This window comes from Haliaeetus albicilla, chromosome 2 (assembly GCF_947461875.1).
Source record: "Haliaeetus albicilla chromosome 2, bHalAlb1.1, whole genome shotgun sequence".
Lineage (NCBI taxonomy): Eukaryota > Metazoa > Chordata > Aves > Accipitriformes > Accipitridae > Haliaeetus > Haliaeetus albicilla.
In genome coordinates, this window is record NC_091484.1 from 55,725,329 (window position 1) to 55,750,852 (window position 25,524).

At 42.8% G+C, this 25,524-nt stretch overlaps 1 protein-coding gene and 1 long non-coding RNA gene across 4 annotated transcripts in view; one reads left to right on the plus strand and one right to left on the minus strand.

The window, feature by feature from the left end:
• Nucleotides 1–12,715, minus strand: part of CDK14 (cyclin dependent kinase 14) — a 334,071-nt gene extending 321,356 nt beyond the window's left edge. The window contains exons 1-2 of one of the 3 annotated variants that reach the window (XM_069775346.1): nucleotides 12,071–12,712; nucleotides 3,512–3,543 (exon numbers count right to left, since the gene is read on the minus strand). In XM_069775346.1, the coding sequence (XP_069631447.1) occupies nucleotides 3,512–3,543; nucleotides 12,071–12,152 (114 nt within the window). In that variant the 5' untranslated portion in view covers nucleotides 12,153–12,712. Of the gene's footprint in view, nucleotides 1–3,511; nucleotides 3,544–12,070 lie in introns of all 3 variants that reach the window. The other 2 variants (XM_069775364.1, XM_069775356.1) reach the window with 2 other exon arrangements.
• A 306-nt stretch (nucleotides 12,716–13,021) lies between these two features.
• On the plus strand, nucleotides 13,022–24,455 carry LOC138683497 (uncharacterized). The gene is made up of 3 exons (XR_011323006.1): nucleotides 13,022–15,708; nucleotides 20,431–20,671; nucleotides 21,899–24,455. It is a non-coding gene; the product is annotated as an uncharacterized lncRNA (long non-coding RNA).
• The last annotated feature ends 1,069 nt before the right edge of the window (nucleotides 24,456–25,524 follow it).

Here is a 25,524-nt window from a genome sequence, read left to right on the forward strand (position 1 = left end):
CAGAGAGGGAAATTTAAGTTGCTTTGAAAAGGAGAGCAACTCCTTTTTTGTTCTTGTTTTTTTTTTACAGTTTGCGCTCTTCAGAGAACAGGTAACAACATTTCAGGATACAAGGAGAAGACGCCTTACTCTCTCCCACTCAAATAAACTAACTTTGAAAACAGGCAAGAACAGCCTGCACCCCACTCCCAAATCACGATACTTCATGATAGAAGAAACCAATCCACAACTGAAAACACTGAGAATCTTCCCGCTGATTTCAGTAGGTACTGGAGCAGATCCATGTTCCAGTTCCCACAATGTGACCAGTAAGCATTGGTATGACAAAAAGGAAAAGGCTAAAGTTTAAAAATAAAAAAAATAAATAAAAAAAAAGCACACTATTACTTTGCTGCTTTAAATGAAAGACTAAAAAAAGTGGTCTGTATCCTACTCATTCATTCACCTGAGCCTCTGGAAGATGTCGTCAGATCTTACAAAGGTAAATAGGCTATCAATGGTTTTAAATGGATTAACTGAAGTGTTTTCATGGACTGAAGTAAAGACCAGCAGCATCTACAGAAAAGAGTTTTTTCATTCAAAATTTAATCGAAGCAACACAACAGCAGGTACCAAAAAAGTGACTAATCCTACACTACTCCTTTACGCTGTTGTGCTCTGAGCTTATGGGCAGGACTAAGTGCACCACAAAGATCCCTAAAACATGTCTGGAACAATTAAAAGTATTTTCTGACATGCAACTTATTCACAGGCTTTGCTGTTCATGATTCTTTTGGTCCTAATTTACTAGAGGGGCTAACTTCATAACCCACAGAAAGCAATTATGTGATACACTTGCCTGTTAGGTCTGATATCTTAATTTTTAGTTGTTTCTCTTCAAAGACAGACAACTTCCTGCAGTGCTGTACATTTTTGAGCTACTGCATGCAAGTGTAAAGTATGTAGAGTAACATCCACTAAGCAGCTCATTTCTCCCCCCTTGATTCCTGAAGGACAAACAAGTAAGCTCTGGATGTAGCGCCTACAATGTGCAGAATAACCTGACAACTAACTATGCTGCAAACCCAAACCTTGCGGCTATAAAAAGGTTGTCTTCTCCACCCCACTTTCCCTCTGCCCTTGGAGATTTCAGGTCCCTGATGGCCAGCTTCTGCTTCTGGTGCTCTGGTGACAACCTGAAAGGCTAAAACAAGAGTCCTCCGAGTCCGAGTCCTCCACCGAGGTGTCAACAGTGTAGAGTCCTTTCCTGCAAGTTCATTGCTACTTGTTCAAGCTCCGCTTCCCAGGCCATCCCCCCTCCAGAACAGGGGAAACACATGTTGGGAAGAGATACACAGCATCTTTCAACATGGTGAAAGGAGAAAGAGTATCTTTTCACTAACTGTACAGGGAGTACATGCTGTTTGTTAAATGTGATCTATATTTCAATAGTTGATGACATCATTTTTCATAGTAGGAGACCTACAAAGCTGAAGTAAAACAGTGCTTGGACAACTACCTCCTCTCTCTTCTTCTCATCTGATATTCCCACTTATTGTCATCATAACTCTCCTCAGAACTGCATCCCTGGTATATCACTACTATGTATACTAACCATAAGACAAGATTGCTTTCCTTTTATATCATGGTATGGTCTTAGTTGTGTTTTTCAAGATAGCCTTCTAAGACCAACAAATGTGTCCACTCCTCTGCTCGCAGATATTGTCTCCCTTAGAAGTATGTGTCATTACAATCAGGTACACTATTGTTACTAAAGACTTTTATCTTCTGATTTGAAGGATGTTTGAAAAGAAAGGAATTAAGTAACAAGTGGTGTAGCCCATTCTCTGATTCACACTTTAGGCTAGATAATTGCCAAGAACTCAGCACACTTTCGTCTAAGAAACATTACCTAAAACTATGGAACCAATTGATGCTCATGTCATATGAAGCTCTTCCCTATTTACAGGAGATAGAAGAAAATTCTTTTGTGTACCCTTCCCACTAGCCTTCTCTTACTGCTTCTGCAGTACCTCACATCAACAATCTATCATATTCCATCAAAAACACATTAGAAAGATTATTTTTTCCCCCAATTAAAACAAAATTTGCTCCAGTTGTCTCCTGTTCAGACAGAAAGCCAGGTTTAAAGAAAACACATGCAACCTGTAGATAAACAATCCTGGGGAAAGGGAGGGGACAGAAAAATTGCCATCTTCGTAAGACAGCATTTTTCAATAGATCCACTTCAGCCTTCAGAAGAAAGTACTGGACAAAAATAGACCAGATTTGTAAAAAAATTGTTCAGATTCTACCAACCACAGATCTGCATGGGTGTAACTGTTAGGGAGGAATCAAGTTCTACCAGTGTTATAAGAGAAATAAAATAGTCAGGACCACTGTGTGATGCAACAAGAGTTCCTGAAAACAGAGTCTGGCCCCAGGACCTTCAGTCCAGATCTGAGGGAGGTCAAGCCGAGTAACAGCTCTCCACAACACATGTCAGAAAAGCACAAAACATTTATATCGCTATTACTGAATTTGAGCAGAGGGGTGTAAAACTCAGTGTGATCTGTTTAGAGAGAGATGAAGTCTGATTTGATCCAGAATCGAGGACATTACATCATCGTTTATTTGTTCTAGAATCTGGCATTACACAGCAGCTATCTCACTGTAATCAGCCAAGAATTTAAGCTTACAGCATGCAACGAAGAAGAAAACACAGAAATGCCAGAAGCCTAACATCAACACATGAAAATACTGCCATTTGCTTCCAGCTATGGTGGCAGAGGGAAGGACAAGGCAAGCATTGACTACAATATGACAAGTCATCGCACCAAGACCTACACCTTGTCCTGCATAAACTTGCTCTGCGGGACAACTCGCACTGACCTGGACCTCTCAAAGCCTATCGTAAGTAAAAGCAAGCAGAAATCATGAGCAGCATATTTTACAAATTAACACACATATCACAGATAGGTCAGGACCCCAAACTGATTACACTGAATAATCAAGTATCAGTTTTACCAATACAGCTAGCTGCTGGTTTTGTGGTGGTAGTTTTTTGTTGTTTTGGTTTTTTTTTTTATTTCAAAAGAAGCATCTCTCTCAGTTGACATACTCAGCAAGAAGCCAACGCAGCAACACTTTACACAAGGTGTTCTCTCAAGAGTGACGTTTTTTCACTGTCTGTTACAATACAGGCCTACAGCTATGAGAATTACCATGGGTAAAGTTGTATAAAGTATGTAATCCACATACAGTGTTTCTCTGCATGGAACATTTTTAAATGACCACTTTTCAAACAATATTCAGTACTATTATATTCCAAAAAAATCAAGCATTCCATTCAGAGCATTTGACCAGCAAATTCATCTGGTAGTTATTTGGAAAGTGAAAATATATTTGAGCAATATTCATGTATTAACACATATGCACGTCATAACACTACTATCTATGGCTTTCTTTCAGCACGAGTGAGAAATACTAAGGCATACCTGGACTATGTAAGGTACAAAGATGTTTAACCTACCTCATCAAAGCTGCTATCTTCTTTCTTCAAGGCTTTAAAATAAAAGGAAAAAAAGAAATAGTTATCAGTACTGTACTTCAATGAGCACAAAGTAACTAACACCAGAAAAGAAAAAAACAGAGCAGCATTTTCCTGTTATAATAGGAAAGAACAGGTTGCCATGAATAACAATTTTATACTCAAAATCTGAATCTGTAAATGGAATGTAGGACTGCACAGCATGTTTCCAAGAAAATAAATTTACATATTTATGAAAAATATTATCCTCTCAGGTTAAAGAAAATAAGAGTTTGCAAGTTTTTTTTTTTTATTTTAATTCCTATTGAGCGTGAAAACACTTTATGGAGAGCCTGACTGAACTTCAAAAGGGAAAAGTATAATAAACACCTAACCATGTATTCAGCTTGTCAAGTACTAAACCTTTATGAAGTAGTATGAATTGCTTTTTTCTTTTTTTTTTTTTTTTACAGTGTGACACTAAAGCAGAAGAGATTTCTGTCTTTCTTACACTGTTAACTAGCAATTAATCAACAAACAAGGAAGAGGAAAACTGCAGAAATCATGTAAACTGGTAAAGAAAGACAATAAGGACGTGAACAGTTCTGAAGTTGTAGCAAAAATTAAGCTAATGAAAATCTTTCCTTTAGCATACTGGATATCTTTACTGAAATGTAAAGAAAATTACTTTCTCCAAATCTCCATTGAACTGTGGCAGTCTGAAGGTACAAGACTGGTTCCTTTTCTCTGTAAGCCACAACTAGACCAACCAGGGACTATGTACTGCACACTGTGACCTGAAATTGCTCTTTGTTTACTTTTCTTGGAAAGCTAAAATAAGACAAACCATTGCATTGATGATTGCACTATTTCTTTTCAGTTTAAATCATGAAGGTTTGCGATTTGAGGGAGGTCATCTGAATGACCGTACAGTTCGTGCAATGCTGCCCCTGAAGGCTCCCTCTTCATCACTGAAGCAGAATAATGTTTCTTACACTTAAAATGCATTTATTTCTGCAGGAGATAAATAGTTAAGCACCTAGCACAGTTCAGGATCCAGACTCCAGTAGTTTCTTTGCTCTTTTAAATGCTCCTTCTGCCTTCAAATCGCTACTAGTTTCTAAACCAGCACCTCTTCCAAACCCTGTCTTCAGAAGCAACAGCATTATCAGCTTCAAAAAAAAGCCACCCCAAAACTGTAGAAGCTGTATCAGAGGCATAACAGAGGCAGGACACCTCTGCAAAAAGTGCTGCAGCTCAACAACCTCTGCCATGGGCAGCAAGGCACAAATCCCACTTCTCCTTGTACAGAAAAGCAGGGATGGTCCAGCATGCCTTTGCTTTCAGATTCCCATTTCACTGGGACATGAAACATGTCTTCCCTCAAATCTTTGAAAATACTCTTTTACAATTGCTCATCTAGATTTCATGCTCAGTAACAAAACAAAAAAAAACAAACCCTGGGATTTTGCTGAGGAGACTTGAGGTACGCATTGTACATTTTATCATTAAATGCATTTTTATGGTTTTGAAGGCCAGACAAAATGTTTTCAGACTGCCAATCCCAAGTACCCAGAACTATGAGTCAGGAGAGAGAGAAAGAAAAGAGAGAGAGAAAGAAAAGAGAGAGAGAGAAAGAAAAGAGAGAGAGCGCGCGAAAAGAGCGAGAGAAAGAAAAGAGCAAGAGAAAGAAAAGAGCGGGGAGGGAGAGAGGGGGAGAGGGAGGGAGGGAGGGAGGGAAAGAAAAAAGAAAGAAAAAAGAAAGAAAAAAGAAAGAAAAAAGAAAGAAAAAAGAAAGAAAAAAGAAAGAAAAAAGAAAGAAAAAAGAAAGAAGAAAGAAAAAAGAAAGAAAAAAGAAAGAAAAAAGAAAGAAAAAAGAAAGAAAAAAGAAAGAAAAAAGAAAGAAAAAAGAAAGAAAAAAGAAAGAAAAAAGAAAGAAAAAAGAAAGAAAAAAGAAAGAAAAAAGAAAGAAAAAAGAAAGAAAAAAAAGAAAAAAAAGAAAAAAAAGAAAAAAGAAAGAAAAAAGAAAGAAAAAAGAAAGAAAAAAGAAAGAAAAAAGAAAAAAGAAAAAAGAAAAAAAAGAAAAAAAAGAAAGAAAAAAGAAAGAAAAAGAAAGAAAAAGAAAGAAAAAGAAAGAAAAAGAAAGAAAAAGAAAGAAAAAGAAAGAAAAAGAAAGAAAAAGAAAGAAAAAGAAAGAAAAAGAAAGAAAAAAGAAAAAAGAAAAAAGAAAGGAAGAAAAAAACAAAGGAAGAAAAAAACAAAGGAAGGAAAAAACAAAGGAAGGAAAAAACAAAGGAAGGAAAAACAAAGAAAGGAAAAACAAAGAAAGGAAAAACAAAGAAAGGAAAAACAAAGAAAGGAAAAACAAAGAAAGGAAAAACAAAGAAAGAAAAAAGAAAAAACAAAGAAAAAACAAAGGAAGAAAAAACAAAGGAAGAAAAAAGCAAAGAAAGAAAAAAGCAAAGAAAGAAAAAAGCAAAGAAAGAAAAAAGCAAAGAAAGAAAAAAGCAAAGAAAGAAAAAAGCAAAGAAAGAAAAAAAGCAAAGAAAGAAAAAAAGCAAAGAAAGAAAAAAAAACCAAACCCAACCTGTGGAACATTTTTTAAGAACACACTTTTAATCTTTTCTTAATCTTAACTTTCAGGTCACAATGACATAGAAGCTATAAATTAGTATATGACACACCTAGGTCATGCTGACAAATTTTTCTCCCTTACCAAAACACAAGATTTTCACATGACCAAAACATTCCAGGAACAGCTGAATAACAGATAACCCAACAAAATTCACAATGTAACAGAACAACAAGAAACGGGAATCTGTGATCCACTGTGTGTTTTTGGCTTATCTTTAATTTAACTTCTAGCTTTGACTAAAAGAGAATCTCCAAAAATAAGAATATGAGAGTTCTGGACACTCATTTAATCAGATTCTGTTTAATAATAATTTCAGTCTCAACCAATTCACTACGTACCACCTTCAAAAGAAATCATCATACCAGCATATTTTATACAACAAATTATATTAGAAACGGGGAGGGGGGGGGGGGTGTTGGCGTGTTCTCATCAGTGCAATCCTTTTCTTTTTAAACCAGTAAAAAAAAAGCTTTGCTGAACTTAAAAAAAATAAACTGTTTACAAATGAACTTCTCATTATCTCAGGTATGTGAGCTATGTGAGTGTACATTAGAGGAGATTAGTGGAGATAACCTTTGTATTAGTGAGGAGCTAGTAACAAAGCCCAGGGATGCTCAGAAGGGCTGCAGACTGCTTTCAGTGCACTGTGAGCAATCTCAGCAATGTCTTCTCTCTTTCTTTCTTCCTTCCTTCCTTCCATTCTACCCTAGTGTGAGTTTTTGACTAAAGAGATTGCATAAGAAAACAGAAGTTAAATGGCATGAGCTGAAGAGATCTCTAATACGATTTTGGTATTATGTGAACTTAAACAATTGCATAGCCAAGAACTCTTTACATAACTAAAAGATAATTTTATAAAATTACTCATTATTAATTTTAATTACATAATTATCAAAGCATAAAACTAAGAACCAAACCTAATAAAGGTTTAAATGCTAAAACAGAGTCAACTCAATCTCCAAAAGTTGGTTAACATACAGTAGGATGTGTTCATTTATATGGACAACACAGTATGTAAGCAAGAAAAATCAGAATTTTTAAACTGATTTGGATGTTTCTATAAAAATGGATAGGCTGCCAGAAACCCACCAATAAAAAGAATTCTGTAAATTTTTCAGATTCTTAGTAATGTAAGTTCTTCACGATGAGCTAAATTTTAAGAGGGACACTCCATGAAACACCAGAAAACTTCTGCCAGGAGAAAGGGTGCCTTAGCTGCAAAGATAGTTCATTTTTCTAGAACTGAACTGTAATTTCTGCAGTAAAAAGCCACCTTATTTCAGAATATAAACTTCAGTTTAGCACCATAGGCCATATGCATTTCCTCCAACACACCACAGTGCCATATCGTCCTTTACTAGACTTGCGCATTAGCACAAAGTGAATCCTCAGGATGAAGACTCAGAGACGGATGAGTTGCATCTGTGGGCCCTGAGGGAACTGGAGGATGAAGTGGCTAAGCCACTATCCATCATATTTGAGAAGTCGTGGCAGCCCAGGGAAGTTCCCACAGACTGGAAAAGGGGAAACGTAACCCCCATTTTAAAAAAGGGAAAAAAGGAAGACCCTGGGAACTACAGGCCAGTCAGTCTCACCTCTGTGCCCAGCAAGATCATGGAGCAGATCCTCCTGGAATCTATGCCAAGGCACATGGAAAATAAAGAGGTGATTGGTGACAGCCAACATGGCTTCACTAAGGGCATATAGTGCTTGACAAATTTGGTGGCCTTCTACAATGGGGTTACAGTGTTGGTGGATAAGGGAAGAGCAACGGACGTCATCTAGCTGGACTTGTGCAAAGCATCTGACACTGTCCCACACAACATCCTTGTCTCTACATTGGAGAGACATGGATTTGACAGATGGACCACTCGGTGGATAAGGAACTGGCTGGATGGCCACACTCAAAGAGTTGCAGTCAATGGCTCAATGTCTGAGTGGAGACCAGTGAGGAGTGGCGTTCCTCTGGGGTCAGTATTGGGACCGGTGCTGTTTAACATCTTTGTTGGCAACATGGACAGTGGTATTGAGTGCACCCTCAGCAAGTTTGCCGACAACACCGATCTGTGTGGTGCAGTCAACACACTGGAGGGAAGGGATGCCATCCAGAGGGACCTTGACAGGCTTGAGAGGTGGGCCCCTGCAAACCTCGTGAAGTTCAACAAGGCCAAGTGCAAGGTCCTGCACATGGGTCAGGGCAATCCCAAGCACAAATACAGGCTGGGCGACAAGTGGATTGAGAGCAGCCCTACAGAGAAGGACTTGGGGGTGTTGGTTGATGAGAAGAAGCTCAACATGACACAGCAATGTGCATTTGCAACCCAGAAAGCCAACTGCATCCTGGGCTGCATCAAAAGAAGCATGACCAGCATGCTGAGGGAGGTGATTCTCCCCCTCTGCTCTGCTTTCATGAGACCCCACCTGGAGTACTGTGTTCAGTTCTGGGGCCCCCAGCATAACAAAGACAGGGACCTACTCAAGTGGGTCCAGAGGAGGGCCATGAAGATGATCAGGGGGCTGGAACACCTCCCCTATGAAGACAGGCTGAGAGAGTTGGGGCTGTTCAGCCTGGAGAAGAGAAGGCTCTGGGGAGACCTTATAGCAGCCTTCCAGTACCAAAAGGGGGCCTACAAGAAAGATGGGGAGGGATTCTTTATCTGGGAGTATAGTGATAGGATGAGGGCTAACAGTTTTAAACTGAAAGAGGGTAGATTTAGATTAGATATTAGGAAAGAATTCTTTACTGTGAGGGGGGTGAGGCACTGGAACAGGTTGCCCAGAGAGGTTGTAGGTGCCCCATCCCTGGAAGTGTTCAAGGCCAGGTTGGATGGGGCTTTGAGCAACCTGGTCTAGTGGAAGGTGTCTCTGCCCATGGCAGGGGGGTTGGAACTAGAGGATCTTTAAGGTCCCTTCCAACCCAAACCATTCTACGATTCTGCCATTCTATGACAATTTCACACATCACATTTTTCAGCTCAGCAAAATAAACCTTCTCAGTGCTAGGTACTCTTAACAGTTACAGGACAGAACACAGGATGAGCCAGACCTTCATCACCCTCTACCAGTCACTGGAAAGCCAGTGGCTGGAAAGCAGCATTTCACAGTTAAGAAAATGGGCCAAGTCTACTTGAAGCTGCTGTTGGTACCCTTTGGCCCTTTGCTGTGCCCCAGGGATAACTCAGCTGGTTTTAATCTAAAGATGCTAGGGAATAGCTTCAAACTTTACTTAATATACTGTGGCACACTGTAAAAAAATTAAATCACCTTATAAATTCATTGCTGATATAGCCTCTCAAATAAGAGAGGATTACTTTGTGGGGAGAAGGTGGTCTTGAAGGTATTTTATTGAGTATTAACCTGCAAGACCTAGCAAAAAAAAAAGCAAAAACCACTGCCAATGACAATTAGGATACATTTCCACCTCTGTTATCCAACAGGCTAATATAAACTTTAGTATCAAAATGAAGGGGTCTTGTAGTACTGGAAGAATTGTACTTGGCAGCTGGGATACTGCCAGTGCAGGGGGGAGGCCTAGCAGTGCCTTACCATTTTAAGAATGACCGTCAGATGTTCCCTACTGCGGCATGTGGAGGTTTGACTAATTATTTGACTCAAACACCATGTTACTCTTGTATCATTTACATGATTATGCTCATGATGCTGTATCGTGTACTTAAACCTATGAAAACAGGTAAATTGCAGCAGAACAGGAAAAGTTTAAAAGATCATCATTATTTATAATAAATCACAACTGAACAAATGACTGACAAAATTCCAGATTAGATACATATTAAATTAGTAATTTGCTAATCTCACCAAGGAACCAGCTCTTCCAAAAAGAGCTGTAAAACCGGAGTGACAAACACTCAGAAAGACTTCTTCTAATGAGGTTTTGGTTTTCTCTCCTTCATTTCGATGTAAGAGTTAAGTACAGCACGTGTCTTAACTGAGGACTTCCTGGTATGCAAGTTAAGAGTTTCTTGCTTTGCTTGGCCTTATCTGTGGCTCTGGTATCAGGGAATGGACTATGTTCAAACCTTATACTGATAAATTATAAGGTTTTTTGCTCAAAATGCAGTTACCAGAATGATGGTCAAAATAGCAGAGCATCTGAAGACCGAACAGTCTTGCTGGCAGCAGCTGAGTTTTAATCACAAAACAACCACCACAAACAAACAAACCAGGCACCCGACCACACTCCTACACTTCTGCGCACATGCACAAAGAACTGGAGGAGCTGGAAGATGTTAACAATCTGTGTACCTAAAATCAGGCCACAGCTCTCAAGGAAACTAAAAGATTGTTTAATTTGTGAAAAATGACAAAAAAAGATGATCACCCAACAGAGCCAACTAAAACGTGCAGAAATTACCAGCCAGAGCGGCCTTGCTCCCTAAAAGGCATTAATGGGACTGCCACTGCTACAACAAAGCAGCATCCTCACTCAAAATATTTTCTTTGTTAATGACTTCCACCATTAGTAAAACCTTTCCACAGTTCTGTATGAGTGTCTCTCTGTGTCTATACACACACAGAGACACGTGACAGACCAAACACCTGACTGCTTTGTTTTTTCTAATCAAAGAAAGCTAATGCATTTTACAAGTTTAAGACTGATGATAGGTGAAAGCTATTTTTATACGGGGACAGAGAGATTTATAACTGTGACTTGATGTTTGCTTCACAACTGAAACTTGGCATCTACCCTTGAAACTCTCTGGTTTACAAACATGAATGAGCTTTTCTCAGTCTTTTTCATCTTGCAGTAGGACAATAAAAGATACCAGATTTCCAACGCTACCCTACACTTAAAGTTTGCAGTCCTTACAAGCTAAAGGTAATACATTGAATTCATACACAGCACAGGGAAAATTATAATGCCCACATACTTTAGCGCACCTCCTTGGTAGGGCTACGGAGGGAGAACCAAATGCCACAGCTCATGGCTGCAGCGCAGGCACTTCACGTCCTCTCACTGGGACAAAGCGGCTCTGAAAGTTGACCCACATCTGCCAGCCAGACCGACTGTAAGGAGGAATGTCCCAGCGGGACAACCGATGGGTGAGGGCTGCAGGGAAGGGCCCTCACAGAGGGTCTGCGTGGACAGAGGCTGCTGCGTCCGCTCGCTCATCCCGGCCGCGGCCCGGCCTCCCGGCACTACCTCCAGCTGCTCTGCCCAGCCAGCTCGGGGACACCTCACACCTCCTCCAAGGTACCTTCCCTCCCTGCTCAGCTGCGTGTTGACGCTGTCAGTGGGAATTAATGCTTTAAAGAGTGAATTAAGCGACATAGTGTGCCAAAGACCAAGAGAAACCCCCAGTCCAAGCAGACCAGAACTCTTTGGCATTGTTCTCGGTAACAAATTCGACTGCAAAATAAACTGGTGTCAAAACCAAACGCGATGTGGCGATACCGGGAGATAACATGCTCGGCAGCAGCGTTCAAATAACGCTACCTCGGGATGCTTTATGTCAGTGAAAGAACGACAAGACTTCGCAGCGGATGACAGACAAGACTTCTTTTGTCTGGCCTCCTAAATCACTGGGCCGCCGTTATCTGCTTCAGCATCTCGTGCCTCAACTTAAAACGCGCAGCCCGAACGAAAAATAAATCGCCAGGCTTGCAACAAAACGAAAATAACCGTTTGCTTTTTGCCAAGGTTTCTCTTTGGCCACGGAGGCACGCTAACCAACTCTCGTTTACAGTTTGTTTTCTCCAGCCTATTTTGGGCTAACTCCATCACAGACCCGCACAGCGCTGCCGGGAAGGCGCTCTTTATTTTCCCGAGCTTTCTTCCCAAGAAACGTTCTTCGGGGACGGCGCCGGCGCGGGTGTTGCCAGCCCGGCAGCGCTCAGCCCCCCGCCCCGCCGCCGGGACCCCCCCGGGGCGCCGGGCAGCGCCGCCGGGCTGCGGGCGCGGGACTCACCTATTCGGCCGAAGCTCTCCGATAAAGTTCGCCGCAACTTTTTCATCCTGCTGATCTTCTCGGCGGACTGCGAGTCGATCATGTCACACACGGGGGGGGCGATGCCCCCCCGCTCGCCAGCCGCCGCCCCCGCTCCCCTGGCTCCGGGGGAGACACACACACACACCCACACACGCCGCCTCCTCCGGCTCCGGGGCTCCCCCCTTGCCCCCGGGAACCGCCGGGCGCAGCGGGACACCCCCGGTCCCGCCCGGGAAAGGAGCCCTACGCCGCGGCGGCGGCGGCGGCTGCTGCTGCTCGGCTCCCCGCCGCCACCGCCCGGCTCGTAGCCCCGGCCCGCCCCCCTTTCCCCGGGCTGCCCCGGCAGAGCCAGACGCGGCGGGGAGGGCGGGCGGGGGGGCGGAGAGCAGCGCCGAGGAGAGATGGAGGAGTGAACGGAAAGTCCGGCGAGGGGCTGCGGGCACCGGCGGAGGCAGGGGAGGAGGGAGGGAGGGTGCGCCGAGAGAAAGGAGGAGGAGGAGCCTGGGAGGGCAGGGGAGCCCCGCGCCGCGGCCGGGGGGAGGCGGCCGGCCCTGCCCGCGCTGGCAGGCGGCGGAGCCGGGCGCCGGGCCCCCGCCACCCCGCGGCACCCCCGCCACCCCGCGGCACCCCCGCCCGCCGCCGCCCCGCCCTTCCCCGGTCGGCGGGACGGGCGGTTGCCGGAGCGAGGCGGGCGGGAGAGGAAGCGGCGGCGGCGTGGGCGTGAGAGGGGAGGGCGGGGAGAGCTGGGGCCGGGCCGGGCTGGGCCGGGCGGAGGGAGGCGGGCTCTCTCCGGGCGCGTCCCGAGCGGAGGGAGCGGTGTGGCGGTCCCCGCCGGGAGCCTCCGGGCGCGGGGGCGGCGCGGAGGACCTTGGCGGTAGAACGAATACGCCGTGCCTGCCCGGGGGTGTCGACGCCCGAAGCTGTCGCGTCGCCGTCCCCCGGGGCCGGCGGCAGTCTGGGCGTCCGGCGGCGTGGGGCAGCCCGAGGGCCGGCGGCGGTCTGCTGCCGGCCGAGGCAGCCCTCCGCCCGCCCTTGAGCCCGCGGCTGTTAAAGGCCGGTGCGAGCTGCGTGTTGGTTTGGCGACGGAAGGCGGCAGCCTCCCGGCCCGATTTCTGGACGGGCGTTGGGTGGGATGTGCTACCCCAGCAGCTGTGGCCAGGCCGGTGGGAAGAGGGGCCCTCGCCGCGAGAATGCACCCAGCCCTTCGGGTTGGAACGTGGGCTCCGCTCAGAGCACAGCCGGATGACGATACGCCTTCCAGTGCGTTAGCCTGCAACTTAATGAGTGTTGGGGGCTTCTCATCTTGTTAACTCAATTGAACCAACGTTACTGAAAAATAAATCAGTTTAACCCATCAAGATGGATGGCCATGTCTAGTCTAAAATATAAAGTAGGTGCTTTTTGAGAACAATACATGTTATGTAACGCATTTTAAAACCCAGGTTCGAATTGTATTTTAATGCACGTTATCTGGTTAAAATGAACTTGGGGTCTAATGAGGCTAGCTAACGCAATTTACTGGGATTAGACCGTGTCCAAGCTAAGAGTTGTTAACTCAATTTTAGAAGCACGTTTGTCTAGACAAGTGTTTAGGTGAGTTGGGTTCAAGCCATCTGCAACTCATAAGCGCGGGGATCGGACCTTTATATATTACGATGCAGCAAGGCTGGCAAGCGTGCGGCATCTCGAGGTGGAAATCTATTGATTATCTACTATAATCTACTGTATGTGCGTATGCATGTGCCTCTTGTGGCACACAAAGTAATGGGGAATTGTCCTGCTCTGTAGCAGTACAGTAACACTGGTAAAATGTCTTATGCACAACCCCTGAATCTACAGACAGTTTGATAAAAAGGCTTTCAGAAGTGTGAATCTTGTTGACCCTGTTAGCATCTTTGAAATAGGAGCTAAAGTGGCACTTTTAATGTTGGCTGTGTCATGTTATGGAAGGAAATTGAGAAAGGGTGGAAACTGAAATGTGGCAGAGAGCAATGCAGGGAAAAAGAGGAGAAATAAAAATCAGGAAGAAACAGACAAGGGGGCTAGAAGGAGAAAGGGAGTGAGGACGCAAGCACTTAAGGTTATTTTATTCAGTCAGTGCAAAAAATGACATTTAAGTCCTTAATAATAGTTGATAGTTTCATCTTTGTTTAAATCAGATGTTAATTTTGGTGACTAGTCCTGCTGTGCATGGAGAGGAAAATGCCATCATCGTAAATAAAATATTCTGGTCCAGGAACTGAAACTGAGTTCAGCATTTGAGCCCTTTGCACTTTCCATGCATGCCATTCACGCCACGCAGCAGGGCTGAGACTCGTACCACCACCGCTATAACTCAGTCTGCTGCTTGCTTTCAGCAGTTAGGGATACCGTTTCTGAGAGCTTCTGAGGAACCTGCCATTAACTATGCCTAACTGAATGATGCTGTCATACCTAGTGAATTAGCCTAGATACTACCATCTAGTGAATTTGGAACAACATTCCCATTTTTCCCCCTATTTCTAGGTAAACTATGACTTTATCACTTGGGGAGGACAAGCCTCTGCCAGGCTACTGCAGTGGGTTCAGCTTTCTTTGACAGAAGCACAGGCAACTTAGAATTTCTGACAAGCATCTGGCTTTGCAGTTGCTTGGGAGTGACCTACAGGAATATGTCAGGGTCTTTTAAATCAATGCAAGTTTTGCCTAAATTAGACATCACTGTGGTGCCAGCGAGAGAAACCTAGGCCTTGTCTTCTGAAAATTCTACAAACTCAGTCCACAGAGATGTTACACAGACTTTCTCCACCAGAGGAAGGATGAGCTTGAAGCTGTGCACAGATCCTCAAACTGCACACTGCAATTTGTGTTATTCTTCTCCTGGTAGTCTTTAGTTGGCAGAAATATTTCTGTTAAAGTCCTCCTTTTTTCCCTCCCCCACCCAAACCTCTTCTGTTTCCAAGGGCAGTAGTGTTGAAAATTCATTGAATTCAGGAATGTGGAATCACTTTTGTAGCTTTGATCAAGCTCATAAGCTGGTGGTTCTTATTTTTCTTCTCTGTACTTCCATCACCCATCTCAGGAAACCAGTAAAGCAGAAATGTGTAATTAACAAACCACAGAGATAGCAGCTATTCTAATGATGACATTTTGCTTCCTTGTAGGGGCAGGCTTTCAGCTCTGTTTTTATGTTTAAGTCTTGCAATTTGTGGCATAAGAAAATTAACACGAAAAAAATGGTAAATAATATTGCTGTTTGCTGCCTTCTTCCACAAGCCTCTGCCAAGTTAAAGCATGTTTGCATTTAATGAGGCATCTGGATTATAAAAAGCCAGGCATTTTATTTACAGCATCCTTCCTCACGTCAGCTCCCCAAAGATACACCCTAAATAAAAACCTGCTTGCAGTTACTTTAGGACCCCAGCATCTCCTTGCCTGGCTTTGGTAAGAATTCACTACAAATCCTGACCTCTGCTGCTGCCACTGAGTCATGCTGAATCACTCTGCAAATGTAAGGATTATCAAGTGCAGGAAAACTATTTGCCAAGATATCACTTGCAAGTTGGACAACAGGAAACATTTGCCTCGGTGCATCCTGCGAGCCAGCAAGCCTCATCATTTAAATGTTTCGTACTGAGGTATGGTTTGGGTTTGTTATTTCTGAAGAAGGGGACAGCAGGGCTGGCAGTTTGTTCATTATTGTGTAAAATAACATATTGTTTGAGGCTGTAAGCAGTGCGGTCATGGGCCTGGAGCATGGGGTGTGCCAGCAGTCTCCTTGCTGCAGATGGAGCAGCCACGGTTGCCCTATTCATTACTTGCAGGGTAAGATGAGACGATGAAAAATAAATCCGCGATGCACGGTGCAGATGGTGGCTCAGGGTGTAATGCGGAGCTGTGCACTTTCCAAATCTCAGGGCGTTTGCTGTGGATTTTACAGAGTGATTTTATGTGGTCTGAGCTCTCTCTAAACCCCAGTGTTTGTGTGTCATCCCCCCCAACATTTCTCCTTAGGGGCTCTTGAAAGGCAGTGTACTTAAGTTACATTCCTGGGCCAAGTGTTTGAATTTCAGAAACCTTAGGAGCACATAACCAAGCAGTGTGTGTTTGTGGAAGAGGTAGTTAATGCCGTTGATTTGGAGTGTTATGTGGGCAGAGTAAGCCCTCGCCTCAAGTGGCTTGCCCAAGGAGAGCAGCAAGGCTCTCTGAGGGGATGAAATAGTCAGCGTAACTCCTGCGGGGAGAGCACAGTCTTGCCAGGCCTTCTGCTGCCAGTATAAAGTAGATCTTTATAAATCTCCCTGGCTGGAGCCAGTCCGCTCACCTTGAAAAGGAGATCTCTCTGCTGCAGCGTCTGGGACCTGAGTGCTAGGAGCTGTGTTGCTTGTTAACACAGCAATCCTTTCATGACCCTCTGGTGATGAAGATGGATCTAAAGCCACCCCCTTCCTCTCCCTTCCTCTGCAATCTCACTTTCACTTGTCCTCTAATAATGCTCAATCCAAGATGACTGTTATCCGAAGCGAAGGCCAGGCTCTGCAAACACAAACGATGCTGTATCCTTAGGGATGTGACCTTTAAGCTTTACTAGCAAAATGCATTAGTGACAAAAATTAAACTTTGGCAATAACAGAATAGTACCTGTGTAATCTACATCCACATCATAACTTGTTCCTCTGAAAAGCTCTCGGAGCTGATGTATCATGTATTGCCTTATTGGTGATTGTTACTAAATCCCAGTTTGTATTAACCTGTGGAAATCTCCCCTGTTGATATTCCGTGCATCCCTGCTGAGGAATGGAGAGCAAACAGGCTCAGATGTTGCCTCTCCAGCCTGGCTGCCGTTGCCAGACCCTGCTCCGTGGGGTAGGAAGGGATGAGTTTGGGCTCACACACGTTGTTCCAAAGGCACAATGGGAAGAGCGAGGTTTTCCTGGTGCCTTATGGCCGGCTGCTGGTTAGAGGTGACCTGATGGTGGTTACCCGTGGTTTTACATCTCCAGTACCCTCTTGTGGTCACTTTGTTTCATGTACTGACACGTGTGGTCACTTGTTTTCTGTTTTGTTCTTACTTTATACCATCACATCGGGAGTGAAATGGCTGCAGGTGGAACACAGAATCTTTAACTTTGATGCTTGCAGTTCCTCGCCCTGTTAGGCAGCTTCCTCATAGCATACACGAACACACTTTCATTTCTAGGGAAGTACGAGCTCTTTCTGGTTTGGCCATGACACAGAGTTGTGGGTTAACCCGGGTAGGCAGCCGAGCACCACACAGCTGCTCACTCATGTCCCCCACCCCCAGAATAGAAGAGAAAAGGAAGAGCAAACACAAGAAGACTCGTGGGTTGATAATTTTATAAGCAAAGGAGAAGTGGAAGGAGAAAGAAAACAATAAACAAGTGATGCAAAGGCAATCACTCACTGCCTCCCACAGGTAGACTGATGCCCAACCTGTTCCTGAGCAAAAGATGGCTAACCTACCTAAACCCTGCTCCTCTCCATTGTATTGCTGAGCATGCCATTACACGGCATGGAATATCTCTTCAGACAGTTTGGGTCGTCTCTCTGGTTGTGTCCCCTCCCAATCTCTTGTACACCCCCAATCTATTCACTGGTTGGGCAGGGTAAGAAACAGAGGCAACCTTGATGCTGTACAAAGGCTGTCCAGCAATAGCTAAAACATTAGCATGTTATCAGCGTTGTTTTGGTCACAAATCTAAAACAGAGCACCATACAAGATGCCATGAAGAGAATTAACTCCACCCCAGCCAGACCTAGTACACACAGATAGAGGGAAATCAACTGAGCATACAGAGCGGAGAGAAAAAAAATCATGAATGACAATGTACCAGAAACCTGCATACTTCAAACTAACAAAGTAACATAAGTATCAATTGTAAACCTAAAGCTTTTACAATATATGCTGCTGTATAAATCATGTAATCTCGGAGATTCTGCTGGGCAAGCATATGTACGTGAGATTTGCAGGAATCTAAGAGCTGAGATGCTTTCCAGTTTAAGATCACCTGGCTACCTAGCAACATAGCATTGGTGCTGAATGTTGTTCCTGTGAAATAAGTGGAAAAACCTTTTAACGAGCTCATTTTCTTGGGCCATCTTGATAAAAGTCTAGTAAAAGGGAAAATGGGATTTAAAATGTAATGGCCTCAACCATTGTGATATCAGATCCCAATGTTTTGAAGTCACTGAAATGTTCAACAAATACTCTCATGATGAAAATGATGCAAAATGAATCAGCAGGAGGGCTGAGGCTGATCCATTTAGATGGACTCAAAAAGCATGTGTGAATCATGTAATTTTATCATAAATATTGAATGAAGGGTGTTTACTGTAACATCACAACTTTTCTTTGCAGCAAAATCCTTGGATAGCATCAGAACTGTGGCACTATTTGTACAACTCGAAGGTCTGTGCCTATATGCATACAAAGCCTGACTGACTCGGGCTGGGAAAATATGATACTGAACATACATACACACCAAACGAAATTTCTCATGGGCAAGGGTCCTCTCGTAGGTAACCCATGATTTTGAAAACACATAAGCACACAAACCCAGTTGATTCTGGGTGTGCATATTCAAGTGCTACATGTAAAATTATAAATCCATATACTGATACCTCATGAAAACAAGGTTGAAAGATTAACCCTACTTTATTTCTAAGATCTCTCCAACTTTTTGTTGGTTTGGTTTTAGATTTTTTCCCCATTTCTCATCTAGTTTAATAATTTCCAATGACTGTCCTTTAGACCAGACATATTAGAAAAGCATGCTAGAGAAGCAGCGTATTGGATGGGGTCCATTTATTCAGCTCGCTCTGTTCCTTTTTGGACTGCTCTAATCTGCAGGACAGAGCATAATGGGAATGTTACCTCCCTATGGAGAGAGAAAGTCTTCCCCCAAAATAATACAAAACATTTGCAAGAGCTATGCACGAAAGGCTGCTTTGTCAAAATGCAGATCTGCCCTCTTAACAATAAAATCTAGATGGACTTCAGGTATGTATTCAAACATCCTTGTTCTTTCCATGCAGTTCTATCCCAAAATCAGCACCTAAGCCAGTTAAAAACAGTTCAGCCCACATGCCACTCTCCACTGAGGGAAGATTTTGGAAACTGTATCACAGTTTTATTTAGTTCCTATCACTGTGGTAACAAAGCTCTGCACAAAATTAAGTAGCACAAAATCACAACTGAGTAGTCTCCTTCACTACTAGCTTGCAATATAGTTGGTCTTCATAGAGTCAGCACAAACCAGTGCTCCAGATCTCTTAATCCAGGTCTTTCTCACGCTGCAGTAGCACAGTATAGGCTCTCGTTTTTAGGGGCTTTACACGGTGATAAGGGGCCTTACGTAAGTCTTACCCATGCAGGTAATGCAGATACAGTCTCAGGTGCAAAAGTGTTGCAGTCAAAATTTACAATGGAGGACTGTCACAGCAGGTGTGATAGTTGGAGAATGGTAGCACCCATCTTCTGCAAAATGAGTCAGAAGCACAAGGCACAGTAAACTGGCCACTATGGAGTATATTTCCAGGAAAGATGAGGTTTTGAGGAAGATTAAGGAGAGGCTTTGTGTTTGTTTAAAGCCCTGCTTTCAGGAATTAGGGAGAAAGTATAAAAACATTCTAAGGAAAATTCAACTGCAGAGGAGATGGCAACACTAATTAGAGGCAGGGGTTAGTGCCACAGCAGAACTTAAGTGCATGGATTTATGTAATTAGGAGTTTTAAAAGGAAAGAAAAGGTGGGGGTGTTTAATGCAGCAGAAGATGGAGATGCAGCAGAAAGAAACAAGGTGGGAAAGAAATACTCAGGATGATAAGCTGGAAAGATGACCTATAAAACAGGTTTTGGAAGCAGGATAAAGAACCTTTGTGAAAACTGAAGGCTAGGAGCTTGTGGCAGCCAGCCTGTGAGATTAAGAGGGTTTTAGCTGCATGGAGGAAGAGGAAAAGCCACACTGGACAAGAAGGAGCTGCCAGATTTAAAGAGCCTGGACCTTTGTGAAAAATAAGATGTGACAATTCCCTTAGTATTTTTTTAAATAATGCGTGGAGTAAATGCTAAAAGGTGAGACCTCCTGCAAAATTAGGAGGAGAAAAGCCCAGGTTACCGTATTAAATTTGTGACCGACTCCAGGCATACCAACTAATTATGGCACTTGTGACAGTCTTGTCAGGACAGTGCTGTAAAAACTCGAGGTGGCTGACCTATAAGCCAGGTGAGAACACAGGGTTTTTTAATGAGGTGTCTTTCATACAAACTAGCAAGAAACGAGTCACAGCAGAGAACATGTGCATGAGATTTAATGGCGTCTTTGTTCGTTTCACTCCTAGTAGCCTGTGCTATCTGGAGTCCATTTCATCCGTTGCCTGAGGACTGGCTGACTAGTACTGCGCAGCAACAGTCCCCACTGAGATCCCGCGGCCTCTTGGAAGAACCTCTTAAAACATACAGCTCTGCATAGGCGATGAAAGGATAGGATCGTGAACAAATGCTGTGGAGCCGTGCTGGGTGGAGGGAGTGCTCTCAAAGTGAGGTACCAGAGCTGGAGGCAAGGAGGCAAGTCAGAGAGAGGTGGGTGAGAAGACGACATGAAGAGGAAGGCAGCGGGCTGGGATGATTAGCCTAGACACACAAGAGGAGTTCACAGAGAAGCAGGTCAAGATCTGAGCAGAAGGAAGTCAGTCTGGCACAGAGAGGAAGACCTACAAGTCATCCCTGCAAAGCTGCTAGCCAGAATCGCATGGCAGCTTCAGAATTTAATGATACCAAGAGGTCCTGGTACCTTGCTGACCTATCAAATTTATTATTTTTGTTGGTCTATATGTAAACGTGGATTCTTACAAGATATGTCTGCTTGCATTAGTAATGAATTGTTCCCAAAACACGTGCACTATTGCAACTAACTTTATTCAAAGTTTATAACTTTTGATTATTTATCTTACTGAGAATTTAAAGCTCAAATTTAAAAACCAGAGTTCAAGCCTAGTATACATTCATGTCAGCTAACCTGGAATTTGAAATTAAGTACCTAAACTTTTTATGTAATTGATGAAAATAAGTAGGTGATTCAGGACTAATTCCCATTTTTATTTCTGAGTTTATAAAAGAAAAATTCATCAGTCGCAAGGTACTCTAGCAGGACTTGATTTACTTCTGTGGAACTTTCCAGAATTTGTATTTTATGTTTCTCCTTTATAAGGAGCCACCTATAAAATGTGATAAAATGGACAGGACTTTCAGTGTGATTCAGTTTCATATAGTAAGAGTTTAGAAAGTAAGTAAACCCACATTACTGGCTAAAGTATATACAATATTTCTGAAATTCTTCTTGCAGTTATGATCATCCAGAATGGACATATCTCTAAGATTTATAAAAAGTGATACATAATACAAATAAGTGCATATACCCAGGGGAAAAGGTCCCTGATGAGCAATTCACAAGACAAATTCCCTGCAAGGTAATATTTTCTGGTGAAAGCTTCACTTGACAGAGTCCTTTCTAAGAAAAATGTCTTTCAGAAAAGAAGTTTGTGGGTTATACAGTCCTAAGGAAAGCCCCTGATAATTCCAGCTTCCTGAGTTCACAAAACAAGGCTCTTATAATTGCACGTTGTGCTCCAAGCATCCCAAAGGAGGTGACACTAAGCCCTCACTCCTCCACCTCAATTAAATGAAACAAAATCTCTACTGCCTTAGACCCACCTTTTCACCTAGTTCCTTTGGTTCATAGATAGCTACTTTTCCATAGAAGAACCTTATACTGTGTGAAAAATTAACACTCCATTTCTCAATTGCTAGTGAGAACAAGAAGAGGAAACATGGAAAGCCAGTACATCAGAATAACCCATGTCCTCACGAAAAACTCCTTGGTACTACAGCAACAGCAGAGGAAAAAGACTATCAAGCAGAAAAGAAGGGAGTATATTCTGGATATTCTTCAGGATAAAACAGATTATGAGGCAAAAGTCATGGTCCTTCAAGGAACAGGAAGATATCCTCAGCTGCAAACAGTCAGCTGCATCAAAGTGAAGAAAAGAACTCCTCAGCAGTGATATATACCTCTCGGATAACTTCTCGCTATTTATTTACTGCATGACAGAGATACTCCTGGTGCTGGCTCTCTCTAGGTTGTTAATCATTTCAGACTCTCAAACCAGCAGCATTGTAGTGCCCAACCATTCCTACAAGCCAGACCCTTCTCCAGTGTGCTCCAAGGCACAGCAACCACGCAGACCTCCTGCTGCTCTCAGAAGATTCATCGGATTCTGCAGCTCCAGATATTGTACAGAGATGGACATTTTCTCTCATTTAATCAAGTTCAGTTTCAGGTGGTGATGTCTAACCGTGCTTTTTTGATTGCTTACTAGAAACAGGATGATTCCACAGCATCGCTCTCTTTTTTCACCTTTTGCACCGAGGATTAGAAGTTGGCCTTGGAAGGTGATAGCCAGTGACCTAGCCGGGCTTTCTGTGGTGCAGTGTTGCCCAAAGATCATCTATCTTTTCAAACACAGAATTCAGCTGTTATGATTCATGATCTGTGTTTGATGTCAACAAGAAGATTGGTCCCAGTAATGACAAACAGCTCAGGCTGCATCTAGCTTTCTGTCCAGCTGAGCAGCTTTCATATTAAGTAAATGAGCACAGTTCTGTATCATAGAACTTCTGAGAATAACTTGAAGTCTTATTTTACTGTGTTCAAAATGAATTAAAAAGATACCAAATACTTTGTTTCTTGCTGCAGATCCCAATTCCCGAGTTATGCTCCTTGATGCTTCAGTATGCTCCTTCATTAAGTATATTTTTGTATGTCTTTTAAGTTGGCTGAAGTCATATATCTGTATTTTAGAATAAGAATTCATCAGGTGATGCAACTAGGAGACAAAAGGAAAAAAAAAATCTTTTTAATCTATTTGGTGTACTGAAAAGAATGTCAGGAAGGAAATTTTTAATAAAAGACATAGCTAGGTTTATGGCTCCTTTTTTTGCTTCGCATCCTAATCTAATTATGTACTCCTTCAGATGACAGTTCCCTTGTGATACTCATTCAAGAAAAGTAATAACCAATGCAATGATTAGAACCAACACTGTAGAACAATTCCATCATATCCAAGATCCAAGTCCATCATAGAACTGTCTGATCACCAGATTAAGTGGTGTCTAGCCTCGGGGCATTAAATAGCTTCTCTGACTGATATATTTATGTATATTTGCAGAGTTTATATATGCATGTTTTCCAAAGTTAAAAAATCTTTTCTTTTGAAAGAAAAACCTTGCTCCATGAATTAAAATTAAACCGGGACTGTGCTTTTCTTCAGATGGCCTAGCCCCCCAGGTAGTGAAGCCAAGCGACATGCAGGCAGCTGCAGCTCCACCTTGCACAGCTGCACGCTCCGGTCCTCCCCCCGCCAACTGGCGCTGCGGCTGGTGTGCCTGCTCAATGAGCCGCTCCAGGGAACTGATTCCACTGGAAATTAACACCCACCCCCCCCAAAGTGATTAATTTCCAGCCAGATGAAGGCTCTGCACTAAGGTACCACATGGCCTCCCCTCTTCTGCTGCTGACACGGGGCAGAAGGAGGAGGGCCCAGCCAGGGCGTGCTTGTTACTAATAGGCATGCTAATAAACTTGGAATAGTTTAAGACAAAATATAGCAAGTGGCAAAAGCAGAACACCGTCTCAAGGTTAACACGTGGTAACACTTACCTGGAAGTGTAGGCAAGTGAAAGGAGTCAAAGGGTTTCATTTATCTGCCTTCCCCCCTCAAATAGCTTCTAAACTCTTGATTTATTCTCTGAGGGAGAGGAATATAGCACGTAAGTTGCCAAATCCTGCAATATAGGTCTAAAAACATTACTGAATTTGTGTATTCTTCCAGATGAAAGCAAAGAGATTTCTATCTTCCATTATCTAAATCTGATTTATAACACACTTTAACAACGGATCTAGAAGTATTTTAAATGCCATGTGAATGTGAAAATAAGTGAGAGCCTAAATTCTTGCAATTCTTTGTGTTCTTTTTAATTCCAGTCCTAGAACTAGACTGATAACATACTGTATAGATAACATTTTTAATTTATTCATTATAGTCTGATAATTTTTCATATAAGTAATTACATTAATAAACTGGGCATAGTCCTTTGAAGCTCAATTTAGAAAGTACCATCTTATCTGCATGTAATAAACCTCATGTATCTATCCTCCCTCTTCTATTATCATGTCTACTGACTACTATTAAAAGCTTTTTTAAATATTCCTTTGCTCAGTTTAATAGGGATTTTTACAATATCATTACACATTCTAATTGGGTGATTAGGGTTTTCATGCCACTTGTAGAAATACAGGGTGGGTAACTGCAACGATTGCAAGTTATGTAAAAAGAAATGAGCTAAAAGGAGAGTAACATTTTTACACACACACAGTGATGAAACCCAGAGTTAAGAATTCGGCATGGCTGGGACAGTGTGTCACAGCCCAGAGCAAAGCCCCTGAACAAAGTGCAGCTGGTCTCAGGAAATCAACCCACTGAAAAAGGAGTTCTCCAAAGCCCCACAAAGAACAGAGGTTTATACTATATCTTACTCTTCTCTTTTCAGTTTTGAGAGGCAAAAAACCCCTTGTGCTAGAGGATTTTCTGCATCCAACCATTTTATTGCCAGTTTGGGAATATCATCAGCCTGGGTAGCTTTGGCTAGCCATCATATTTTACATTTGTTGAGGGGACTAGCTCAGTACCAAGATAGCCTTGAATACTCTCCTTTGTCAGTTTTGTGGCCCCATGTTTGAGCCTTAAACACCATCTTAATATGACATAGATGTCCATATGTATGTGTGATAAGCTGTAGGGGACAAATTATTAACATATTTTGGCAACGTCAAGCACGTTACAGTGTTGAAGCTGGTGCTTCCAATATTCCTAGAACATGGATGTTTAATAAAGACAACAGTGATCACGGCTGAGGAGTTCTGCCTTATGCAGATATTCCTGTGTTGATCCATTTGTTTTCCTTACAGATGGGTGTGGCAGTAACAAACCAGTTCTGGTAAGACACACATTGGAAATTAGCTTGGATCCTAACCACCTTCATAATTTGGGTATATGGGAGGTATTTGTCCCTTACAAGTTGTAGTCCAGCTGATCCCACTGACTCAAATTCACCATATCAACCTACACCCAGTTTTGGTCTCCTGTGAATCAGCTTAATTTCCAGGACCAAGCTGAGAACTAAAATGAAGTGTGTTTCAGCAGAAGCAGGGGCTAATCAGAGCATACAGCTAGTCATGACTTTAGTACCCCAGTATAGATGCTTAGTCTCTTTTTTTAAAAAATATTTTCCCAAATGTTTTTATTCTGTGTTATTCAGGTATAAAGCTCCCATTACCATATGTGTAGCAGCACATTAAGAAGTAAGAAATTAGTCCT